The sequence below is a fragment of the Callithrix jacchus genome, chromosome 20, assembly GCF_049354715.1.
Source record: "Callithrix jacchus isolate 240 chromosome 20, calJac240_pri, whole genome shotgun sequence".
NCBI classification, from domain to species: Eukaryota; Metazoa; Chordata; class Mammalia; order Primates; family Cebidae; genus Callithrix; species Callithrix jacchus.
Window position 1 is genome coordinate 32630025 of NC_133521.1, and position 24891 is coordinate 32654915.

Here is a 24891-nt window from a genome sequence, read left to right on the forward strand (position 1 = left end):
GAGTGTTTCTTGCTTTGGGCTGAAAAAAATACACAAAAAGAAATCAGTGGACTGTGTCTCAGTCTTAGGCAGGATGGGACAGGCACTTCAGCAGGTCGCGGGGCCAGAGCCCCACAGAGGAGTGGGAGGAGCGGAGGTTGTCCTGCAGCCCACCCGGGCTCAGGGCCCCCATCCTAGGCTGCCAGCAAGACGAGCATTTCCCAAATATGGTCTGCAGCCTGCCTTTGGGAATCACAGCCTGTCAGGGGGCAGGCCACCATCCCCCAGTGACCCTACACACCACAGAGCAGCCCGCCAGGTCCCCCAGCCCCTGCCCTGGTGACCACAGGAAGTGCCAGCAGAGTGAGTCACAGGAAAATTCCCCTCTAGCCAAGTCAGAGAAGGTGGGGGTGTGGACAGAGGGGACCGCCCCTAGGAGGCCCCTTACCTCTTAGGAGGGTGGCCCAGGGAAGGCTGGCAGAGGCCCCACCAGGCAGGGCTGGGCACTCAGAGAGGCTGTGGGAACACAGGCAGGGAGGGCGGCAGCTCTGTGGAGGGAAAGGCCTTGCAGGGAGGGCAAGCCTGGCCCAGGTGAGCGGCTGGGGCCTCTGCCCTCGAGGCCCAACCCCTCCCGGCATGAGCTCACTGATAGACCACAGCCCAGTCTGGGGCCACTGGAGCCAGGCTGGGAAGCACCTCACAGGCTGGGCGCGTGGCACTGGGCGCCTGGCACCAGAAGCTCCCCGGCCTGCGTCAGCTGCTGTGCCCCCCCAACCCCCCGCCAGCCTGAGCTCTGGACACTGCTGGTACACAACCGACCGCTACAGCTGGCCAGGGACCCGCCTCTGGAGCTCTCTGCCTCCCTGTCTGTCCCCAGGGATGTGCACTCCTTCCTCCTTGCTAAGCAGCAGCTAAGACTCAGACCTGGGGCTGGCTATGGGACCTTGGGCAAATCCCCTAGACTCTCTTGAGCACCTAGATCCTCTCTGCTGGATGATGACAGCCCTGGTTTCACAAAATTGTTCTTGTTTTTTTTTTAGATAGGGTCTTGCTCTATCACCCAGTACTGCGACTGTGGCTCTCAATGCAACCACCTCTCAGGCTCAAGAGATCCTCCCACCTCAGGGTCCCAAGCAGCTAGGACTACAGGCATGCACCACCAGCCCAGCTAATTTTGTGTAGAGATGGGGTCTCCTTATCTTGCCTAGGCTGGTTTCAAACTCCTGGGTTCAAGTGATCCTCCAGCTCCAGCTTCCCAAAGTGTTGGGATTACAGTTGTGAGCCATCTTGCCCGGCTACACTGTTCTTTTAACAAAAGATTTGTCTGGCCCCTCCTTGGCCAGGCTCCACAGAGATAGCGCAGGCCTAGTGGACAAGGCCTCTGTCCACATGGGGCCTATACTATAGTGGGATAGAAAGACACCAAACAATTTGCTTTGATGGGGAAGAAAGTGGGGGTGCCAAAAATAATGTGAGAGACGGCCTCCCCAAGAAGATGACGTTCCACAGGACTGTGTCTGGGAAGAGCAGCGGGCAAAGGGCCTCAGCCAGGGGGCTGGAGCAGGGAGGCAGGCTGTGAGCCTGGAGGGGTGGGAAGGACTCAGAGGGCAGACTCCATGGATGACTCGGGCACAGCTCAACGACCGTCTTCCACACAACGAGCTTCCCATGGCCAAATAAACCCAGAAGAGCAAAGCCCACACCACTCCAAGCACTGGACACGCTCGCAGGCCCCCAGCAGCTTCCCCAGGAACTCTTGCCACCCTCCAACCTGGGGGAGAGGCCAGCTTCCCCAAACTTACTTTCTTGGCCTCCTGCACTGCTGGGCCTAGGGCATGACCCAAGCTGGGCCAATCAGGTGCTCCTGCCCAAGTTCTCAAGGGACACACCCAACTGTAATCTCAGAGGGGGTACAAAGCCAGCCCGGGGGGACACTGTCAGTCACCTGTGTCCAAGGCACAGTGGACGCTGGCTGCCTGACTCTCCCAGTCTCTGGTACCTCACTGTGCTGCTCCCTACTCCCGTTTCAGGACACGCTGGACCATCAACCCCTCCAGGAAGGCTCCTCCTGGGACACCGCCTCCCCTCTGCCCTCACCTCACAGTACTGCCCAGCATGTCTTGATGCAGCCCAATTCCCACTCCTGGACCCCAGGCACCCAGGACAGGAGGACAAGTCCACCTTCTTCAGCAGGGCAGCTCCACGGCACGTGCACAGAGGAACCCTGGAATGCCCTCGGGGGCTCGCTTATCCCAGAGGGCATGGCCAGATGGGGAGAGCCCCAGCCTGATGCCAGCACTCCCCAAACAATATCCCAGCTGTTGCACATGGGAGCCAACAGGACCACCCCACAGGCTCTGCCTGGCTCTGAGAACGGCCCTCATTGTATCCTGGGGTCCGCCTGGGCACCAGATCCACCCAGGCTGCAGCCATCGGATGGGTGCTGGGGTCTCCTCATTGGCTCAGCCAGATGTCTTGGGAGTCCTGGACGTGCTGTAGCTGTCCCCAGATGCTGACTCTGGGAGTGGGGAAGCTGGAGTTGGGGAGTAGTAAGAGGAGAAGCTGCTGCTCCAAGGAGCCTTCCCTGGTTGCCTGAAGAGACAACCCAGGAGTTCTCAGGCGCAGGGCCAGCCTGAGCCAACTGTAGTGAACACTGCAGGCAACACCACTGACCAAAAGCCCCTCTGCCAGGCCTGGCTCACATCTGGCCTGCACCCTTTCACCCAACAAACGTGACCTCAGCACCCGAAAGCCAGCACAAGGTGGGAGCTGGGAGGAAATGGCCAGAGGAACTCCTGGTCTCCGCCCAAGACCCTGGGGTGGGGACAGACAAGGAAACGAGTAATAGTGTCACACTTGTCACTAGGTTCACAACAATAAGAACAGCACAGTTCCTCCCTGCCAGAGGCAGAGCTCTTTCCCGCATAGCCACCAGCTCATTTAACCTCTGAAACAACCTTATAAGACATGATTACCACCTCCATCTCACTACATAGGGAAACCAAGGCTCAGAAGTTCCCTGACAGCCTAGGGGTCACTGAGTGCAGAAGCAGCAGAGGCCAACCCCGGCCTCAGATACAGTGAATCTGGGTGGCTTGACTTTACCTCCAACCAGGGGTGATGCCTGGGTTTGTGGAAACCATGAGAGGAAATGTCACAGGCCTTCCCCACCCCTCCTGTCCATGCCCCCAGTGCACATGCGCACCCGCCCCAGCACGGAGCCTTGAACACAGCAGGCACTTGGGAAACACTGGCTTCTTTCATACCCAGAACCGTCACAAACTTGGGCCAAGTTTACTTCTGGGGCATTCTATTTGCTTGTCCCAAAGAGCCCCCGTGGCCAACAGATGCAGGCCCAATGAGCGTGCGCCCCACTGGCCATCTGCACCGGCAGCTTCCACTCATCCACACACCACATCAGGACCCCTCCAGGCTGGGTCCCAAACACCCCACTTGGCCCTGGCCCAGGCTCTGAGGGGCAGCATTTCTTCCCCCACCCATGTCCCCATCCTGGGTGGAACTCCAGGACCTGACAGTTTTAGTGGCATCTTCTCCTAATATTCCCAGACAACTGTGTGGCCAGGGTCTGGGCTCAAGTCCTGGGTGCCCAGGTAGCAAGCAGCAAGGGTGTGGGCGGACCACATAGTCTGTGTGCAGGGCCCACATTCCAGAACCATCCCGGGGAGCATGGCTCCTGTCCTGCTGGCCTCAAAGAGGATGAGGCTGGGAAGGCACACAGGCCCTCAGCCCCACCCGTGACGCTCAGCAGCAGGAGGGAATAAAAAGCCACCTGTGGGGTGTCCACTGCCAAGGGCTCCCCGACACAAGCACAGAGCACAGCCTGGCCTTGGCTGCAATGCCACAGCAGATGCCTTTATGCCCAGGGCCAGCTATGGGCTGGAAGCAAACTCCAGCCCCCACTCCTGCCAGAGCATCCCAGGCAGTGTCCCTAAGATGCTGGGCAGAGGCAGTGGCACGGGGAGGGCCCTCCTGCTGCAGGACATGGAACCTGCAACCCAAAACACCCCACGGACAGTGAGGATGGCTGGCAGCCCCCAGACCCGTGCCCCTGAACGCAGGATCAGCAGGGTTCACTCAAGCAGACCAGCTGGAGCTCATGCTTATGATCTGGGAATTTTGGCAGAGAGCTCAGTGTGAGGCTGACCCCTGACTTTGGGGCCAGCACCAGGCCCAGAATAGGAGCAGCCCCCACCTCCAGACCCAACTGTGTCATCAAGGAGGCTGGACCCATCCCCACCCCACCCTCTTTCTGCCCCAGGCTAGCACCTAGAGGTAGCAAGACACAGGTGGAGCCAGGGCCTCTCCTGTGCTCAGAGGGCCAGGAAGGGCCTGACAGAGGGCAGAGCCCCACCCTCTTACAGGGAGACCACCCTGCAGCCCCTTACCTGGGGGTCCCAAAAGACCCAGAGGAAGAGGTGTGCCCAGTGTCTTTGCTGGAGAAATATCCCTGTCACCCAACCCTAAACCCTACACTTCAAGTCTGATACCAATACTGCCTCCTCCAAGAAGTTCCCCTGGAGCGCAGGCACCTCCCCTGCTCGTTTGGTTCTAGCTGCTTCAGCTGGCTATGGGCTTCTGGGAGCAAGAGAGGGAGTTGTCTAGGCTCAGGAGAAAAGGGTGGTGGAACCTCCTAAAGGGACAGTAGATGCCAGGAAAGGGACATAAAAGGCACAGCCTTGAAACCAGAAGGTTCCTACCAAGGTGACAACCCCAAAAGAGCATGGTGGTCTCCAAAGACCAGAGCAGCCCAGTCCCACACTAGGAATGTGGAGGCCACATGTGGTGCTGCACTGGGGACCATGAAAAGAGACAAGGTTCTGGATCCAGTTCTGAGGACTACTGATACCTCTCTCTACCTCAGTGTCCCCATCTGCACCATCTGTATAATGGGGGAGGGGCTTGAGGAGCTGTCTCAGGGCCCTTCCTGCACAGACAGGAGGCCCTAGTGGCACTGTCCTTATTTCCATCCCTCGTTCAGACCTGGGGCCATGGTACCAGCCCACAGTGCTCAACCTCCTGCTCAAACAGTAATGGCCAGAGGCCGTTACTGCCTCCTGCCCCAGCCCAAGGTGACTTTACTGGCAGAACCTAGGACTGCCCAGCCCTGCCTCCACCCAGCTCCCGGGCAAGCAGTGCCAGGAGGAAGTGTCAGCAGCTCCTCCCTCAAGCTCCTTTACCCACAGCCCCCCACCCCGCCCCCGTACCTCGGCTCGGATTCTCCAGGCACCCCAACACCTGGTCTCACAGGTTAGCCAGCCCCCACCACCCAACTCCCCACTGAGAGAAAGGAATGGGCACAAGAGGGGGCGTCACCCGGCCCAAGGCGATGGGAAACATCTCACCTGGCCTAAACCAGCAAAAAAGTTATCAACCCATGGTCATTCTGCGAAGGTGACCAAAGCCGCAGCAGGGCCGGGGAGAGGTGGGGGAAAGGAAACCAGGGGCTCTCAGGAGGGAATGGGAGCCTTGTGGTGGAAAAAGGAGCTGCTGTCCCCGGTCTGGAACTCAAAACTAACATCTTCCAGGCCCTAAGGCCGTAAGCCCGTCGCCCCGCACTCCTCGGCAAATCTCAGCTTTCCCATCTCCCTCATCAGCCTCTCGGACCCTCAACCATGGACTCCAAAGCCACACTGCAGAACCCGGCCCTGGCCCCCTCCCACGACTCTCGCGAGCGGCAAGGACTCCCGTGGCCAGGACCCGGCTTCCACCGGCGCTCGGCGGGTGGGGAGGCGCGCCCGCCCCCACCCCCGCTCCGCTCCCGGAACCCGGCGCCAGCGGCCGGAGTGAATCATTAAACCGAACCCGGGTGCTCCGGCCAAGCCTTACCCGCCGGCGCCACACACTAGCCCGCCCGGCCTCGGTTCCCCGGATCTCCTCCCTCTCCAGGAGCGGTGGGCAGTCCCCACGCCACACCAGATGGACCACCCGCCCGAGGCTCACCGGCCCGTCCTCGCAGACGAGGAAACGGAGGCTCGGGGCAGGGCGCAAAAGGCCCAAGGTGACAGAGCCGGCGGCAGCCGACAGGGGAGCGCGGGCCCCGCCAGCCACTTTCCGGATCTAGGAACCCTCCAGCTTGCCTCCGGCCCCGCCAACACCCCCGAGGCGCGCAGGCTCCGGAGCCCCCGCGGTTCGTGCCTCTCGCCTCTCCCGCCAGGGCGGAAGGAGGTCCCGGGGCAGCGGACCCCGGCCGGCAGTTCCCAGGCCCCGCAGGTCCGGCAGGAAATGCCGCGGGCTTAACCCCTTCCCGCCCGCGCCCGCCCGGGAGCCGGCCGCCTAGAAGCCAGGACGCGGCCCCGCCCCGCCTGGCGCCCTCACCAGGTGGTTCATGGTGTCCGGCGGGCCTGGAACCCCCGCTCCCCCGAGGGCGCACACCGAGCTGCCCGGGCCGCGAGCCCTCGGGGCTCCAAGAGCGCCGCGGCCGCCCCAGTACCGCCGCGCAGCTGCCGCCTCGGCCGCCCAGACCGATCCAGCCGCCCTCCGCCCGCCGCCGCGGCCCAGCCTGCCCAGCCCGATCCCAGCATGCCCGGTCGCACGCGGTCATTGGCCGCCGCAGCTCCTCATGCAAATGAGCCGCCTGTCGGGGGCGCAGACGCGCGGGCAAAAGCCCGCCCAGTGGGGCCGCCCCCCCGCCCCGCCCCGCCCCCCCACTGCCCACCCTCCAAGCCCCTGCCCCAGGCCGGGCTTCCAGCCTAGGGCGCAGGACACCGCTTTGCCAACAAACGTACTTCCCCGCCTTCCACCCGGGCGAGAACGCACCGAAGGCCTACGCAAACGCCTCCACTTCTGGGACGGCTGCCCGGATTGCCCTCCTTCTACAGAGCCGAGACGCTGCCTCAAGCCTTCTGTCTTGCCTGCTAACCAACCCCTGGGCATTCATCGCGTGTCCATGGGCCGTGGGACTCAGATCTGAATCTAGAGAGAAAGGGGAGGGGACGTGCCCCAGCCTGCAGGAAAAGAATCACCACCATCACAGCTCTGGCTGTGGACCCACCATGTAAGGGAGGACCCAGGAAATAAAGCCTCAAGCAGGGAGGCTGGCGAGCTCTCAACCCAGCGCTTTTCACCTGCAGCACCGGCCTTTCCTTGCATTGTGCCAACATCTGGGGACTCGGGCTGGTTCTCCAGCTGATCTGCCTCCACTCATTACTCATTCCTGGGCTCAGCCTAAAACCTGGGCCCAGTACCCTCCTGAGTCCTGCTCCAACTCACGTGCTTCAGCCACATGGGGTAGGAAGGTGGCATTCCGGGAATGAGGGAGACAGAAGGAACCCGGGGGGAAACCGAGTGGAGACAACCTTGGCTCTCCTGAGTCGCCCCTTGCTTGGCTGCAGGTCAGTGACTGTCACTCCATGCAGCAGAACCAGGGTGCCAGAGACCCTGGGCCAGGCCAGGGATGCACAGTCTGCAGGGAGATCATAGGACCAAGCCTGCTCCAGACTAGACAGGACCCTCAGTCAACAATCCTGGGCCACTGGCTGAGCAAGGGGATGCCATCAGGCAGCTCTGGTAGCAGGGAAGCAACGGGGTAGACCCAGCTTCACGCAGCAGAGAATTCTCAAGCATGACCTATGAAAGACACAAGCCCAGGTGGGCGTGCAGCTGCCCCCCTGCCTGACACCCAGGGCTCAGCCGATGCCGACGCAGCACCTGCCTAGATGTGCTGCCTTGGCAGGCCCTCTGCCCTCTCTGGGCTCCTTTCTCATCTGAAAAGGAAGGGACTAAAACAGCCCAGGTCCCCTGGGGAGCTTGTTAAAAAACAGACTCCTGAGTCCCACCCCTCCTAAAAACTGGACATCTGCATTTCCTCAATATTTGGCTTGAGAACCATTGGCCAGGACTTTCAGCACAGTGGGTGAGGAAGGTGCAATGAGATGGGACACAGTGTGACCCAGAGTCCTCGGGAGGAACAGGACAGCTAGCCAAGACCCTGTCTCCCCAGCACAGCCCACCCCACCTCAGAATAGGAGCCAGCTGTCAGGGAGGCTGCCTGGAGCATCTCCTCCTGCTTGTTCCCAAGAGCTGTGCCCGGTCCCTCCTGCACCCTGACCCTGTACAGCCACCCACGCCTCAGCCTGGCTGGCACACCAGCTTCCCAGGGAGCAGATCTGAACCAGCAGGACCCTCAGGAGACTCAGATTATCCCTGGGCCTCCACTTCTGTGGCGAGGGGAGGGAACCAGGCCTCATGGGCAGGCAGTGCTCGCAGGCAGGGCTCCAGGCAGCAGTCCCTGTAGGGATGAGCAGGGATACATAAGGCCTGGCCCTCAAGGGAGTTGGCCCCTGCTCCATCCTAGCTGACCAAGCAGCAGGGTGCAGAGAGGAGGTGGATGGCTAGGACCTTGGGGGATGAGACCCTCCTCCCCCAGGAGCGGGATTAGAGCAGTGCTGGGGGTGGGGCTGCTGATGTGAGCGAGAGGCAGCAAGGGGAACAGGCTCCAACACAGGCATTTCAAAAATTTGCTCCTTTTCCACTTAAATTCCCTCCCCCCAAGCCTGTGCCTCCCAGAATGGTATTTCCGCTTTGGAAACAAGGCCCCAGGAGCTAAGCCCCACTGTGTGGATGGGGATGTAGCTGTGGGGTGGGGGAGGATGCCCCCAAGGCTGTTAGGTGGGGGAGGAGCACCCACTGGGCAGGCTCTGGCTGGGGTATATGGGGTAGGAACTCACCTCACCCCTAGTCCAGCCTCCCCGACCTCTGCTGCCAAGGACTGGGATGCAGTCCCATGTACCCAGCACAGCCTCGGTGCCAGGCCAGTGCCAGGGGCCCTAGGACCATGCGCTTATTTTGTGCAGACAGCAATCTGGCAAAACAGGCTTCACCATCAGCCCCATTTTTTGTTTTGTTTTGTTTTTGAGACGGAGTCTCGCTCTGTCACCCAGGCTGGAATGCAGTGGCGCTATCTCGGCTCACTGCAACCTCCTGGGTTCAAGCCATCTCCTGCCCCAGCTTCCCAAGTAGCTGGGACTACAGGTGCATGACACCAAGCCTGGCTAATTTTTGTAAATTTTTAGTAGAGACGGGGTTTCACCATATAGGTCAAGCTGGTCTTGAACTCCTGACCTCAGATGATCCACCTGCCTCGGCCTCCCAAACTGCTGGGATTACAGGTGTGAGCCACCGCGCCTGGCCTAGCCCCATTTTTCACATGAAGAGACCAAGACCCAGTTTACCAACCACTGCCCTATCCTACACACTTTGGGGCACAGAAGGGACAGGGCCAGGGAAGAAATGGGGCTGCTAGACCTCAGCCCACCCTGCAGCAGGAAGGGAATCTAGGGACAGGGACAGCAGAACTCCAGGCTCAGAAAGCCAAGGACCCCTGTCACACATCAGACTGCAAAAGAACAGGTAGCTGAGACCTAAGCACCCTCCTCCCCTGCTTGATGCTCACCAGTGTCCACTGCAGCATTTATGACAGCTATCATGGAGCGTAATATCAACACCAACTCTAGAGGACTGGTGAGACACGACACCCCCTCAATAGAATAGCTTGCAGCTATTAAGTAGATGGCCTCTTCCAAAGACTGAAATAATGCAAGAATATGCTACAACAAAGTAAAGTGAAAAGAGCAGGCTAAAACTAGCTTGCACAATGTAAAGGCACATAGCCCCTTCCCCTCTTGAAGCCTTAGCTTCCCAGCAGCGGTGAGGGTGGGCTGGCCCGCCCAGCTGATGGCCAGCTCTGGGAGCGGCAGTAGGAGAGGATTTCCTGAGGCCGGAGGTGAGTACTGCCAGCCCCAGGGACAGGAAGAAATGATGTCTCTGGAGGGCCAATGAGAGCTGACACCATCTCCCTAGGCTGGACTCTCACAGAGGCGAGCTCAAAACCCAGGCGAGGCCGGGCAAGGTGGCTCCCATCACTTTGGGAGGCTGAGGCAGGTGGATCATTTGAGGTCAGGAGTTTAAGACCAGCTTGGCCAACATGGTGAAACCCCGTCTCTACTAAAAATACAAAATTAGCTGGGAATAGTGGTGAGCACCTGTAGTCCCGGCTACTCAGGAGGCTGAGGCAGGAGAATTGCTTGAACCCAGGAGGCGGAGGTAGCAGTTACCCAAGATCGTTCCATCACACTCCAGCCTGGGGGACGGAGCAAGACTCTATCTCTAAAAAAAAAACACCAAAGAAACAAAACCCAGATGAGGGCATGGGACCCTTGCGGATGGCACAGAGGTAAGCCTGCTGTCACACACAGACTGGACATCCCACACCCCTAACACCAGTCCTTCCTCACTGCTGCCTGGGGACCAGGACGGAACAATGGCGACCTGGAGGCAGAGTGAGGGGCGATGCCACAGGCAGCTCCCACGGCCAGCAGAGCTCACTTCTCCCTACCTCATAACCCAGGTGTGTCCCCACAGGAAAGCAACCCACATGACTCCAGACAGCAGAGACTGCCCTCAGGTCTCAAGCTGGAGCTGTCACAATAAAGGGTTTTCCCATCCTCCCCTGCTCTGGAGGGTGGAGTAACCGCAGGGCAGTGTTTGTCATTACAGTAGCTGCTCCAACTGTGGGAAGGTGGGCGGACCCTACGGCCTGAAGCTAAATCCCTCCAGTGGTCCTCCCCTTTGGCATGCCCAAGGCCAGTCTCCAGAAACCTGGGGTCAGGGACAGACCCAAGGTGTGTAAGCAGAGCTGCCAGGCAGAGGACACAGCACAGGGGTGGGGTGGGGCCTCCCTGCACTCCAAATCCTGTTGGCATCCCAGGAAACCCAGCCCTGTGCCTCCATGTCAGGCCTGTCAGGAACAGCACTGGAAAAGGCAGCACAACTTTCTCAATTATCTGGAAATTAACAAGCAGCAGAGGCCCCTGCTGGAGGTGCCTGCTTCAGAGAGGAGCTCTGCTCACAGTGATCCGAGGCTGGAGTGGGCCGGCAAGGCAGCCCCGGGGGCACTGTTCAGAGGCTCTCCACCCACCCCAGCGACCCCTTCCTCTTCTGCACCCTCCTCTCTCAGCTCTCCCCTCCTGCCAGGCCTCCTGGGGCCTGGCAGGTGGGGACAGGCACCAGCACAGGGCCCTCCCAGACAGGTCCTCCTGGACCAGGGGCACCCCTGTGTGCAGGGAGGAGGGGCCATGTGCGCTCTGCCCCCTGCTGACCCCCATGTCCCCCTCCTGCATCAGCACCCTATGGCAGAGGCAGCCCCTCAGCACTGCCTGGGGGAGGGGGAAGAGAGGGGCTCAGTCCTGGCTGGAAGCGAGAAGGAGGAGCAAGGGGGCAAGTTCTGTCCTCATCCTCAGAGAGAAAGCTCCAAAGCTCCGCAGCTAGGGGCTGCCCAGCTCTCTGCTGACTGGCTGGGTGGGCAGGGATGAGGGTGTGGTCAGGAGGCCTCCCCAGCCCAGCCCAGCCATCTGCTCTCCCATGGCAACCAGCCCCAGCGCACTGGGCGGAGGGGCGAATTCACACACCATCTGCTGCCCACTCCCAGCCGCTTCCGCAGAACACAGGTGCCCACACCCACATATACCCACCCGGCCACTCTGCTGGGGTCAGCAGGCCAGGGGCCAATGGAGTCACAAGAGGGGGATCCTGGGGGCTCTGGGTGGCAGTGATGTAAAGAGTGGATACAGAGAAGACAGAGTTGTGGCAGCCACAGGGAAAGCAATGCTTTTTTTTCTTTTTTTAAACACATGGTGTCACCCACATTGGAGTGCAGTGGCATAGTCACAGCTCACTGCAGCCTCGACCTCCTGGGCTCCAACGATCCTCTCACCTCAGCCTCTTGACTAGCTGAGTCTACAGATGTGCACCAACGTGCGTAATTTTTTTATTTTTTTGTAGAAATGCTGTTCCACTATATTGCCCAGGCTGGTCTCGAACTCCTGGGCTCAAGTGATCCTCCCGTCTTGACCTCCCAAAGTGCTGGTATTACAAACGTGAAAAATCAATGCTTTTTCTCCCTCTTTGCATTGCACCGTGGGGCTAGGCAGGGTGTCCCCCTGCAGCCTGCGCCAGCCTACAGATAAAGGCTCCTTTGCCCTGGGAGACCCAGGCCCAGGCTCTGGCCCAGGCTTAGACTAGAGGATGGGAGCAGATATTAATGACTCCAACTGGCCATGGCCCTTCAGTCAGTCACTGTTCTGCTCAGGCCTCAGTTTACCCATCTGTTAAATGTACCCACCACCAGCAGCTCTGCCTGCCCTGGGGCTGTGAGACTGATGACACAGGTGGCTGGCAAGCACACGGTGGCATCCCAGTGTCCCAATGCCTGGAGCATACCCACACCCTGCATCATCACACACTGGCCCCACCCCACTGAGCACCAGGGCGTACCCTCTCTTGGCCTACCCATGTGCTAAGCCCATCCCCAACCAAGCCTCCCCGACTCTCCCTACAGCCTGCACAGACAACCCTCCTCAGATACCCTGAGCATTCCTCGCCATCCCCAAAACCTTGTCTGAGACTCAGGGGAACAAGTTCTCCTTGGAGCTTTGTTGCCCCCAGATCTGCCCACCAATGCTGGAGGCAGGCAGGGTCCCCTTGGACCCCCCCTGGAGAAAGCAGGAAGTGGCTGGGTGTGGTCCCTCTCACTATGCATGTTATAAAGCAACACTTGTGCATCTGTACCTCCTGACTGAGGTCTAACTGTTGGGAACACTGCTGTGTAAAAAAACAGCCCTGTCCTTAGGGAACTCACACTCCAAGGTATGTGTAAGGCATATACACATAACGCTAGCAACGCAGACAGCAGAGGGATGGCGGGGGGAACTATTCTACGATAGGTGCTTCGGGGTCTCTCTTCGGAGGTGACATTTGAGCACAAGTGTGAATCTTTTGCTAAGGCTCATCATGCAGAAAAAAATAACAGCAAAGATTTGTGAAAACAGCACAGGCAAGCCAGCTCCTTCATTCCATGTGAAGAGCCGGGCAGCCACAGGAGCACACAGAAGAAACACAGGCACCAGGGGCCAGGGACACAGGGAGCCTCCCTCTCCCCTCCTCAGTCTTGGCTGGGTGGTGCATGCCTCCTGGGCTTGGGGCTTCCAGTGCTGGGGCAGGAGCAGCCAGGAGTGTCTGCCTGGAGGGGGGCCTTAGCAGATGGCCAGGGAAAAAGAGAGAGCCCTGGAATCGGCCTGGGCTGGGGAGGACAGGAGGGCCACAGGCAGCTTCTGCTCCATCCTCTACCACCTCCTGCTCTCCTTAGAAACCTCCCAACTGGGACCTCTGGAGGTCACACAGGCCCTGGCAGAAATACAAATGACTCCACAGCCTAAGACACTGAACCTACCAGATAATCTGCAAAAAGGGAGTTCACACTCTAAGACACCTGGTGAGAGCTGGGACAGGGAGGAGTGTGGCCACACCACTTTCTGAGCAAGCAAGTAACTTTGGTAGATCCAGGATTTGGAGGCACAGATCTCTAGGCATGCTTTAAGGCATACAGTTGGATATCAGGTTTTATAAAACACTTAAATGGGGTATTTTGCCGACAATAGTGCCAGTGTTCCGGTACTTAATAACACACAGCACAAGCTGGGCTCACTGGCTCATGCTTATAGTCCCAGCTACTCAGGAGGCTGAGGCAGGAGGATCGTTTGAGTCTAGGAGGTCAGCCTGGACAACATAACAAGACTCAGACTCATACACAACACACTAAAGGTAGAGACAGGTATCCATCCACAACGGAATGAACAAGTATCTTGTGACACATCCATTACTAGAACATTACTCAGCAACAAAAAAGAATAAACTACTGGGGTGGGGTGCAGTGGCTCACACCTGTAATTCCAGCACTTTGGGAGGCCAAAGCGGGCAGATCACCTGAGGTCAGGAGTTCGAGACCAGCCTGGACAACACGGTGAAACCTTGTCTCAACTAAAAATATATAAATTAGCCAGGCATGGTGGCAGACACCTGTAAACACAGCTACTTGGGAGGCTGAGGCAGGAGAATCACTTGAACCTAGGAGGGGGAGGCTGCAGTGAGCTGAGATCATGCCACTGCATTCCAGCCTGGGTGACAGAGTGAGACTCCATCTCAAAAAAAAAAAAAAAAAAGAATAAAACCAATATGCTGAATGAAAAAAGCCAGACCCAGTTGGGCTTGATGGCTCATGCTTGTAATCCCAGCACTTTGGGAGGCCGAGGTGGATGGATCACCTGAGGTCAGGAGTTCAAGACCAGCCTGGCTAACATGGTGAAACCCTATCTCTACTAAAAATACAAAAATTAGCTGGGAATAGTGGTGGGCACCTATAATCCCAGCTATGTGGGAGGCTGAGGCAAGAGAATTACTTGAACCCACAAGGCAGAGGTTGCAGTGAGCCAAGACCACGCCACTGTACTCCAGCCTGGGTGATAGAGCAAGCCTCTATCTCAAAAAAAAAAAAAGAAGAGAAAAAAGCCAAACCTCAAAGTGCATCCATAGGCTTCCAGTTGCAGAAGATTCAAGAACAGGCTAACTTAAGCAAGGGTGATAGGACCTTGACTGTAAAGGGGCTTTTGCAAACTTTCTGAGGTGATGGGGCATTTGTTATCTTGATTTGACTGAGGGCCACATGAAGGTCTATGTTGACGAAACTCATCCAACCAACTGTACGTTTAACATCTGCACATTTCACAACGTGTAAAATTTACCTCAATAAGAGTTTCAACTGGTAAAAAATAAAACAAAGAAAAAATATGTGGCATTACAAATACCAAAAATAGATACTGCAAGCCTGAACCCACCACGCTCCTCTTTTTGCCCTGACCATCAGGGAGCTTCAAGTTAAATCGGGTGCCTACTGAGCCTAGGCTTTCTGGGATCAATCTTCCTCCTTCCCACACATTACTTAATTCTAGATCTTTTCATGGTCCCTGACTATTTGTGTCTTCTGCTGTAATCTGCTTCAAATCCTTCTTGGAATTTGGCAGGGCTTAGATAATAAATAAAAATTACTGAAAAACCTTCCCAGCCTCTAATCCCCCTTAGAGAAGAGATTAACTTTAGAGCCGCAACTTGTGACCATCTCACCAGGGCAAGCATCCCTTCCACGTCTCTACCGAGGTCCCCAACCTGTCCCCAGAACCCTTTTCCTTTTTCCTGAAGAGAGAAGGACAATGCCAGGCACACGGGGACTAAGAGAGCCACAGAAACCATGGGGCTTGACCAGGATGACACACACAGGGGCCAGGAGTGAAGGTAAGCGCAGAGGGGAAAGGCAGTGTGGGCCAGAGGACCAGGGCACCAGTGGTGGGAAATGGGGAGGGCTGCAGGTACCACCCAGGCCCCCCACTCACCCTTGGGGCTGCAGGCCCCCCCTCAAGGAGCCATGATCCCCAGGCAGGGGTGGAACTGGCCTCCCTGGGAGTCCCTGCCTGCCCGTGCTGGCCCAGCTGCTACAGAGCACACCTGAGCAGAGGCCTGCCCCACTGCAGGGGCTCCCACGGACTACAAAGTCACCTCATTCCTGGGGGCATGTGGAGCAGGGCAGCAGCTGTCTAAATTCGATGAACCAGCTGGTGGCCCCAGTGCAGGTCACTCTCTGGGTGGGGTGAGGACAAGGACCTGCCCATCCAAGCTTCAAGAAGCCAGGGTTCTTCAGGCCACGCCAGGGCAGGGGAGAGGCCAGGGTCCCACCACAAAGGCCTTGGCAGAAACCACACTGACCATAAAGAAAGAGCCAAAGAAGCCTGGGGCAGGGGCCAGTCAGCCGGGTGCAGCCCAGCTTCCTCCCTACCCTGGCTGCCCAGGAGTCAGGAATGGGTCTGAGCCACTGCACCAGCCAACCACGGCCTCATAAAGACAATAATCTCAACAACAGTAGCTGCTGTTACTTAATCAGCCTCCTCCTAACAGCTCTGGGTGCCCCTCGCCAAGTTCTCACAAAACCCCAGGAGCTCCATGCTGTTAACATCCCCATGACACAGAGGAGGAAAGTGAGGCTCTCACTCAAGGCACAGAGCCAGCACTGTTCACTCTGGAGACCTTGCCCTTGACCCACCAAAACACTCTTCCCACCAGGAATCAGCCTCTCCGAGAACCCCTTTCCACCCCAAGCAAGGCTCTGAGGAGAGCGGCTGAGACGCCAGCTCTGTGTGGGGTTGCAGCCACCTGCCTGTGGGGGCTCCATGGTACCCCTGGGGCCACACCCTTAGCAGGCAGCCAGGGGCAAGCTGCAGCCAGAAGGCAGAGCGTGAGCGGGGCCGGGCAGTCATGGGTCCTGTGTGCATGGGGCTCAGGGAGCCTGACACAACCAATCACCCTACCAACAAATGGACAATCGCAGATGGGGCCGGGAAGGCCTATGGATGACGGCGCAGACCTGAAGGTGAACAGGAAGGACCTGGTAAAAAAGGCGGCCAGCTGGAGATCACTTCCCACAGAGGGAGGGGCAGCCGAGACAAGGCCTGGTGGCAGAAGAGGGCGTGGCAGGGGCAGGGCGGGGTGGGGGGTGCCTGAGCTGCAGACTTTGAACTTGGACATTGCCTCTTCCCGCTCTCCACTGCCCCAGCCAGCTATGAACCCCAGGGCAGACCCTCCTGGTTCCTTGGGCAGCTCTCCCACTCACACCACTGGCTGGCACAGAGCCAGTCCCAGGATTACTGCCCAAGGTTTCAACCAGATGCCATGGCTGGTCTACTCATCTCCACTGACTACTGCTGGGGCTAGACCCGCCCTGCTGCACAGCCCTGGGTGAGCTACCCGCCTCTGAGCCCAAGATGCCTTGTCTCCAAAGGATGCAGAAAGGGTGACACAAACTCATGTTTGGGAAGCCACAGGTAGAGAGGGTCAGCCGCTGTCCACAGCTCACCAGGCTGCAGCCCCCACAGGTAGAGAGGGTCAACAGCTGTCCACAGCTCAGCAGGCTTCAGCTCCCACAGGTAGAGAGGGTCAGCCGCTGTCCACAGCTCACCAGGCTGCAGCCCCCACAGGTAGAGAGGGTCAGCCGCTGTCCACAGCTCACCAGGCTGCAGCCCCCACAGGTAGAGAGGGTCAGCTGCTGTCCACAGCGCACCAGGCTGCAGCCCCCACAGGTAGAGAGGGTCAGCTGCTGTCCACAGCGCACCAGGCTGCAGCCCCCACAGGTAGAGAGGGTCAGCCGCTGTCCACAGCTCACCAGGCTGCAGCCCCCACAGGTAGAGAGGGTCAGCTGCTGTCCACAGCGCACCAGGCTGCAGCCCCCACAGGTAGAGAGGGTCAGCTGCTGTCCACAGCGCACCAGGCTGCAGCCCCCACAGGTAGAGAGGGTCAGCTGCTGTCCACAGCGCACCAGGCTGCAGCCCCCACAGGTAGAGAGGGTCAGCTGCTGTCCACAGCGCACCAGGCTGCAGCCCCCACAGGTAGAGAGGGTCAGCTGCTGTCCACAGCGCACCAGGCTGCAGCCCCCACAGGTAGAGAGGGTCAGCTGCTGTCCACAGCGCACCAGGCTGCAGCCCCCACAGGTAGAGAGGGTCAGCTGCTGTCCACAGCGCACCAGGCTGCAGCCCCCACAGGTAGAGAGGGTCAGCTGCTGTCCACAGCGCACCAGGCTGCAGCCCCCACAGGTAGAGAGGGTCAGCTGCTGTCCACAGCGCACCAGGCTGCAGCCCCCACAGGTAGAGAGGGTCAGCTGCTGTCCACAGCGCACCAGGCTGCAGCCCCCACAGGTAGAGAGGGTCAGCTGCTGTCCACAGCGCACCAGGCTGCAGCCCCCACAGGTAGAGAGGGTCAGCTGCTGTCCACAGCGCACCAGGCTGCAGCCCCCACAGGTAGAGAGGGTCAGCTGCTGTCCACAGCGCACCAGGCTGCAGCCCCCACAGGTAGAGAGGGTCAGCTGCTGTCCACAGCGCACCAGGCTGCAGCCCCCACAGGTAGAGAGGGTCAGCTGCTGTCCACAGCGCACCAGGCTGCAGCCCCCACAGGTAGAGAGGGTCAGCTGCTGTCCACAGCGCACCAGGCTGCAGCCCCCACAGGTAGAGAGGCCACACAGGATGATGGTCATTTGATGGCTTTGGATCCCGCCACAGTCGGCTCCTACCCTGGCTCCACCTCTCATTGGACATGCAACCCTGGCAAGACACGGGCCCTCAAGTCACATAAGCCTGTGAGGCCCTGAGCCCAGTGCACACAGGGCAGCATCCCTGAAAGGAGCCATCCCTCAGTGAAGGAGCACAGGAGGGCTGGAGTGGCTACACCCACTTCACAGATGGGAAGCGAGAGGCAGAATAGACAGCAGCAGGGAGACCTCTCTGCAGCTGGAAGCGGGCCTCTCACCTGGCAGGGCGGGGGTGACCAGCACCGGCCACTGCTAAACATGGACCCCCCTACCCCAAGCCTACGCCAGCCAGAAGTCTGAGGTGGGTGGCACTGCCGTTTTCCTTCTAAATGTGTCCTCTCAGCTTCGGGAAGAGACAGGCCCAGGGCACTGGGCAGCCACGCCCAAAGGAAGACATGGTAACACGCAGGGGTGTCCGGGCACCGCCTGAGCACTGCTCCAGGCCTAGAGCAGAGGATGCGGCACTGAGCAGGGAGCCGGGACGCCCTGGCGCCTTCCCGTCTGGGTCCAGGATCTCATATGAGTCAAATGACAGGGTGACCCCCGGCATGCCCCCTTCCCCGACACTCAGGGAGTGACTTCCCACTCAATCAGCTCACCGACCTCTCACCCTGCTTCCCCTCCCATCCCCTTCTGAAGCATCTTATAATTTCTGTGGGCCCAAGTGCCTGCGCCAGCCCCATCCAGGAAAAGACTGCCCAAATGATGGGTGTGCTTAAAACCCAGATGTGTCCCCAAGCAGTCACCATTCTGGGTTCCAAGGGCAGGGCTTGAACAGGCAGCTCCATCTGGAAGGCTCTGCAGGGCCTCCTCGGCACATGAAAGCAATTTTCCGAACACTTCAGGACTGCTCCAAAAATGAATTCTCCTCTTGGCCCCACCACTTCACACACTGCCCAAGGTCCCAGGAGAGAGAGCCACGGTGATCCGCCAGCCAGCCAGCCAGCCAGCCACGTAGGGGGCAGATGGCAAAGACCCCCACTCACTCCCAGAAGAATTCTCATGGGCTGTGACTACAAGCAAGAGAGGGGGAGTGACTCACAGCCCATGATGGTGTGGCCAGGCTGCTGGTCCCTTCGATGGTGCCTATCTGTGCAAGTCTCACCCAGCCCGCCATCCCTTTCTGGTTACAGATGAGGCCCAGTGCCAAAACAGGCTGCCCAAAGTCCTGTAAGGCAATGGGTCAGGATGCCATCCCAGACTCCATGTCCAGAGCTTGGCTCTGACTGTGCCAACCAAACCAAATCAAACGGGGACCTCCCCAGAGAGGCCCACCCAGACTCGGATGTGGCCAGAGTGACACTCCCTCATCACTACTGCCCTGGGACCCTGACCCTCCAGCAGGCTCAGGTGGTCCACCTTGTCCCTCTGCCCAGTGCTCACAGGATTGGGGTTGGCCAGTCCCCTGAGGCCCTGAACCAGAGAAGTCCAGAGCTCTCAAGGAGAGCAGAGCAGAAGAGAGGAAGGGCCTGGCAGACATGCTCTTCTTTCTCAAGACAAGGTGATTACGCTCTGAACCAGAAGGGATGGCGGGGCTCACATCAGCAGTGTCTGGAAACCCTCATTTTTTCATCTTTAACTGCTAGAGGTGGGCCGGAGCAGGCTCTTTAATTCTGTAACAATGCTTTGCGCCCGGCCAGCCTCTCCTCCAGTCACCTGCACACACTCCGGGGTAGTTAATGAAGAGGCCATTTGCCAGGAAGCCCCCACTGCCTGCTTCAAGGAAAGGATGGGGTCCTCCGGGTGGGGAGCAGTTCCAGAAACAAGGCCAGAGTGGGCAGGGCTCTGGGGGGGACAAGCCCCTAACTCAGCAGGGAAACGATGGCTGGAGGCCACGGCTCTCCAGGTGTAGATGGTGTCCCTTCCTGGCAGGACGCGGGGGTGTCCGCCTCCCACTTCTCACCTCAGTCTGTCCATCTGTAAAGTGGGGGCTGTGCCTGAGGCCTGGTCACCCGGGGTAGTCAAGATCTCTTGCTGCCCTCAGGAGGTGAGACTGAGATGCTCAGAGATGCCAGAGTCAAGTGTGGAGCCATGGCCGAGGGGTCTGCTGAAGCCAGCCTGACTGACCAGGAAGAGGGGGTGTCGGACAGAAAAGCCCCACGGCCAGCGGGGAGGAAGAGGCCAGTCAGGGCCCCAGGGGTTCTGCGGCGGGAAGAAAACTTCCCAGGAAAGTGAACGCATCGGCCGTGGGGGGCAGGCGTGGCTCCCACCCAGCCAAGCCGTCCTGGGGGAGGGGTGGCTCCGGCGACAAGCACAGACCGTGCCCCAACCTGGTCACCCCCGAGGCGGGGGTCCCAGGAGCGACCCAGGGCAGCAATCCAAGGGGGACCTTGGGGGCCAGCGCAGGCCTCCCACCCCCTCATCTGGCCCAGCAGTCCCGGAAGGGCATCCCGGGAACCACAGAGACCCCTCCCCGCTAGACCTAGCGGTCCTGGTGCGGGGTCCTGGTGGACAGCGACTCCCGCCTGGACCAGATGTCCCGGGGATTTCCCGGGGACCAACAAAGAGCCTTCCCGACCCAGCCATCTTGGGGGGCTCCCTGAGTGGACAGCACGGACCCCAGCCCGACCCGGCTCTCCTAGAAAAGGCTGGAAAGGCGGGGGCAGAGAGGCTGGCTTGGGGGAAGCTCCCTCAACCTGTGCGCCCTCTCTCGTGCCCGAGCAGGCCCGTGGGGCGACCCTCAGTCAGGGAGCCCCCGCGGTATCAGGCCCGCAGCGGGCGGCGCGAGGTCGCAGACAGGCAGGCGGGGGGCAGCCGGTCGGGGGTCCCCGGCTGCGCGGTACTCACCGGCACGGACATTTTGGCCGCCGCCCCCGGGGCCTGGCTGGCAGCGGGGCGGGCGGGCTGGGGGCTCGGGTGCGGCCGCGCCGCTCAGAGCCCCCGCGCAGGGTCCCGGCGCTCTCCGGCTTTGCGGGATCCTGCGCGCTCCCGGCAGCCGGACCATCCGGCCACTTCGGCCGCGCCGCGCATGCGCCGCCCACGCCGCCCCTCCCCCCCCTCCGCTGACAGGGCCGCGTTAAAGGCGAGGACCCCGGACCTCGGCCTTTTCTGTCGGCCCAATGCAGTAGGGAGGCGCGGTCTCCTCCGCTCCTCGGCCATCCCTCGCGGGCCACCTTCAGTCGCAGCAGCACCAGGTCTCCCGACCAGTCCTCTCCCCCCACACGCACGTCCCCGGGAGCTGGGCGCCTGCCCTGTGGCCCTGGCCGGGCTCCAAGGGCCCCCGGGTCCGGGCGCAGATGCGGGAGGGCTCGGCCGGCGGAAGGCGATAGCGGGGCAGCAGCGCAGCCCTCCCAGAGCCCCTCTGCCCTCCCCCAGCTGAGAGCGAGCCCCGAGACCCAGGGAAGAGGAGCTCCCCACTCCGCGAGACAGCCTGGCTCATCCTGGGGTCGCCCTGACAGTGACATCTGGCCTGGCTTCTAGGAAGGATCCTGTGTCCCTGTAACCCCCACTCCTGGGCCCACCCACAGCCCACCGTCCTCCCAGAGGCTGGAAGATGGGCCTTCGCGGGTCTTAGGCTTCCTTTCCCTAGACTAAACACCCCCAATTTCAGCTGTTCCGCATCTGCCGTGGTCCCCACGCATGGCACCTGCAGACACTGGGCACGTGCATGTGCATCTCTATCCCTCCACCCCTGCTAGGCAGGCCTTGCTGCTGCTCGGTTACATTTCATAAACCCAGGCGCTGAGATCCCTCACCCACCCAAAGGAGGGAGCAGGGGTCGGACCCCTCTGTTCTGTCGCCTGGAGACAGTGGGTGAGCATCAAGAGCAAGTGTGGCCGGGGTCCAGAGCAGTGTCCCAGAGGCCAGCGCTGCCCACCCCAGGAAGGAAAGAGGGAGCCAGCTCCATGAGGCTGGTTGGCTGCAGCCTGAGCTCTTGGGAGGATCTGGGGGCAGACTGAGAGCTCTAGCTGCCTAGGGAATCTGTGTGGGTGCACATGTTGGGGAGAGGCCCTTCTGTCTGCCAGGGATGCTGTGCCAGGAGGCCACGGTCCCTGGATGGAGGAGGCACAGCCAGGGAGGAGGCTGACATCCCCCAGCTCCCAAAAGCCCTCAGTAGCAGGTCACCTACTGAGCTTTCAGCCTTTTCCCCTAAGGAACGAGCACGCTTGATCTTTTCCCCAGAAGGGTCCTGGGAAGGATCCCAAGAGGCCAGGAACAATGAGGGGGTATGAGGTATGGGAGACAGGGAAATTCAGGCCTGCCACAAGAGACCCAGGTCCTTGTTCTGGCAGTGATGGGGGTCCCTCACTGCTCCAGTGGGGCATGGTTGCTCCTTCACCTCTTGAGTGGGGTTGCCAACTGTGCACATGAGGATCTGCAGCCCAGTGCTCAGCAAGGCATTGTTAGTGGGGCCAGGCAGGGCCACAGCAAGCAGAGGGGGCCCTGGACCAACAGCTGCCACCTCCTCAAAGGGTGCTCTGTGCATGTCTGGCACGTGGCCCTGCCCGTGCCCACCCGCCCGCATCCAGCTGGCACAGAGGCTCCTGGGCTGGGAGCAGCAGCTCAGCCTGGCGCCCAGGCTCCTGGCCACATGCCCTGCTGTCTCCGATGCCCCCACCCATCCTGGCCCTCTCCTTCAATCCTCACCCAGGCCCTGCCCCCCTCCCTTGCTCCGACTTAGGGCCCACTGTTTCTGTCTCCTTTCCCATCTCCCCATCTCTAGGTGCCCAGGCAGAACGGGGCGGGCAGTGGAGAAAGATCCCTTCCACGTGCCTGGGTACAGGGAAATGAGAGCCCACGGGAGGGGGACACATGCAGCTGGACCCTCCAACCCATCTCGTCCTGCCTCCAGTGGCTGCTTAGGGCATCACTAACTCAGTCCTTAGCAGGGGGAGAAGGGTCCCTGGCTAGAACCCTCACTTACTCTGAGGCAGGGATCCTTGGGTGTGGGCCTGGGGGCAGCCAAAGGAGCCTCACCAGGGTATTGCATGCCCTCTCCTAACACTACCAGGTGTCTGTGAAGGCGGCGGCTTCTCCTCTCTCACCCACTCCTGGCAGGCAAATGATCCCAGGATGATGACTCACTCCGTCCTGCAGGGAACAGCCTGTGGGGTTTCAAGGCTGGCAGTTCCAAACAGAAGCAACAGCTGGGCTGCCAGAGCAGGCACCAGTGCCCTGAGAGGGTCCTTGAGAGCTGAGCGAGGCCCTGACACCCAAGACTATTGTTCTTGTCCCTGAAGGGAATTGGGACATTGCCACAGAGTCAATCTGTGCAGACAAGCTTCACACCCAGCTCTTCCGACACCCAAGCTGGCCTCTGCCCCCAGGGCCTTGCCATGTCTAGAGGGGCTCAAGGCTGGGAAGTGGCTCCTTCTCTCCCTGTACCCCCTTCAGGTGACAGGGACTTCTCTGGCAAAAGAACTCCTGCTCCTGGAGAGTGTAATGATTATTACCAGGCACTGGTAATAATCTCACATCAGGCCAGTCGCAGTGGCTCTCGCCTATAATCCCAGCACTTTGGGAGGCCGAGGTGGGCAGATCACCTGAGATCAGGAGTTTGGGACCAGCCTGACCAACATGGTAAAACCCTGTCTCTACTAAAAATACAAAAATCAGCTGGGCATGATGCCACACGCCTGTAACCCCAGCGATCTGAGGCAGGAGAATTGCTTGAACTCAGGAGTCAGAGGCTGCAGTTGGCTGAGATCGCACCACTGCACTCTAGCCTGGGAGGCAGAGCAAGACTCCATCTCAAAATAAATTAAAAAAAATTAAAAATCTCACATCAGGATGGCATGTGTGACATCAATAATGAATCAATACTGATACATGCTTGTTTCTTTTTTTTTTTTTTTTTGAGACTGATTGTCACTCTTGTTGCCCAGGCTGGAGTGCAATGGTGGAATCTCAGCTCACTGCAACCTCCGCCTCCGGGGTTCAAGCGATTCTCCTGCCTTAGCCTCCTGAGTAGCTAGGATTACAGGCATGCACCACCATGCCCAGCTAATTTTGTATTTTTAGTGAAGACAGGGATTCTCCATGTTGGTCAGGCTGGTTTCAAACTCCTGACCTCAGGTAATCCACCCGCCTCGGCCTCCCAAAGTGCTGGGATTATAGGCATGAGCCACCACACCCGGCGGATGCATCCTTGTTAACTGAAGTCCACACTTGATTCAGATTTCTCCTTTTATTTTATTTTTGAGATGGAGTTTCACTCTTGTTGCCCAGGCTGGAGTGCAATGGCGTGATCTCGGCTCACTGCGACCTCCACCTTCTGGGTTCAGGCAATTCTCCTGTCTCAGCCTCCCAAGTAGCTGGGATTACAGGCATGTGCCACCATTCCCGACTAATTTAGTGTTTTTAGTAGAGATGGGGTTTCTCCGTGTTGGTCAGGCTGGTCTTGAACTCCCAACCTCAGGTGATCCACCCGCCTCAGCCTCCCAAAATGCTGGGATAACAAGCGTGAGCCACCACGCCTGGCCTTTTTTTTTTTTTTTTAAAGACAGAGTTTTGATCTTGTTGCCCAGGCTTGAGTGCAGTGGCACAATCTTGGCTCGCTGCAACCTGTGCCTCCCAGGTTCAAGCAATTCTCCTGCCTCAGCCTCCTAGGTAGCTGGGATTACAGGGGTGTACCACCATGCCCAGCTAATTTTTTTCCTGTATTTTTTGTAGAGATGAGGTTTCACCATGTTGGTCAGGATGGTCTTGAACTCCTGACCTCAAGTGATCCACCTGCCCGGGCCTCCCAAAGTGCTAGAATTACAGGCATGAGCTACTGTGCCTGGCCAAAGATGTCTCCGGTTTTCACCTGCTGTCCTTTTTCTGTTCTGGGATCCCATCCAGGATCCCAGGGTCTCCTCCTTGGGTTCCTCTGGGCTGTGACAGTTTCTCAGACTTTCTTTGTTTTTGATGACCTTGACAGTTTTGAGGTGTACTGGAAACATTTACAGAATGAAATAAAACATTTATAGAATGTCCCTCATTTAGGATTTGTC

At 59.1% G+C, this 24891-nt stretch overlaps 1 protein-coding gene across 15 annotated transcripts in view; it reads right to left on the reverse strand.

The window, feature by feature from the left end:
• The window catches only part of BCAR1 (BCAR1 scaffold protein, Cas family member), a 36773-nt gene extending 13860 nt beyond the window's left edge, over positions 1–22913 (reverse strand). For 3 of the 15 annotated variants that reach the window (XM_078357770.1, XM_008986213.4, XM_035282654.3), the window contains exon 1: positions 20744–20911. In XM_078357770.1, the coding sequence (XP_078213896.1) occupies positions 20744–20755 (12 nt within the window). In that variant the 5' untranslated portion in view covers positions 20756–20911. Of the gene's footprint in view, positions 1–427; positions 528–6315; positions 6469–6756; positions 7167–19859; positions 20015–20743; positions 20912–21655; positions 21843–22820 lie in introns of those variants that run through there. The other 12 variants (XM_078357768.1, XM_078357765.1, XM_078357766.1 and 9 more) reach the window with 7 other exon arrangements.
• Between the last annotated feature and the right edge of the window lie 1978 nt (positions 22914–24891).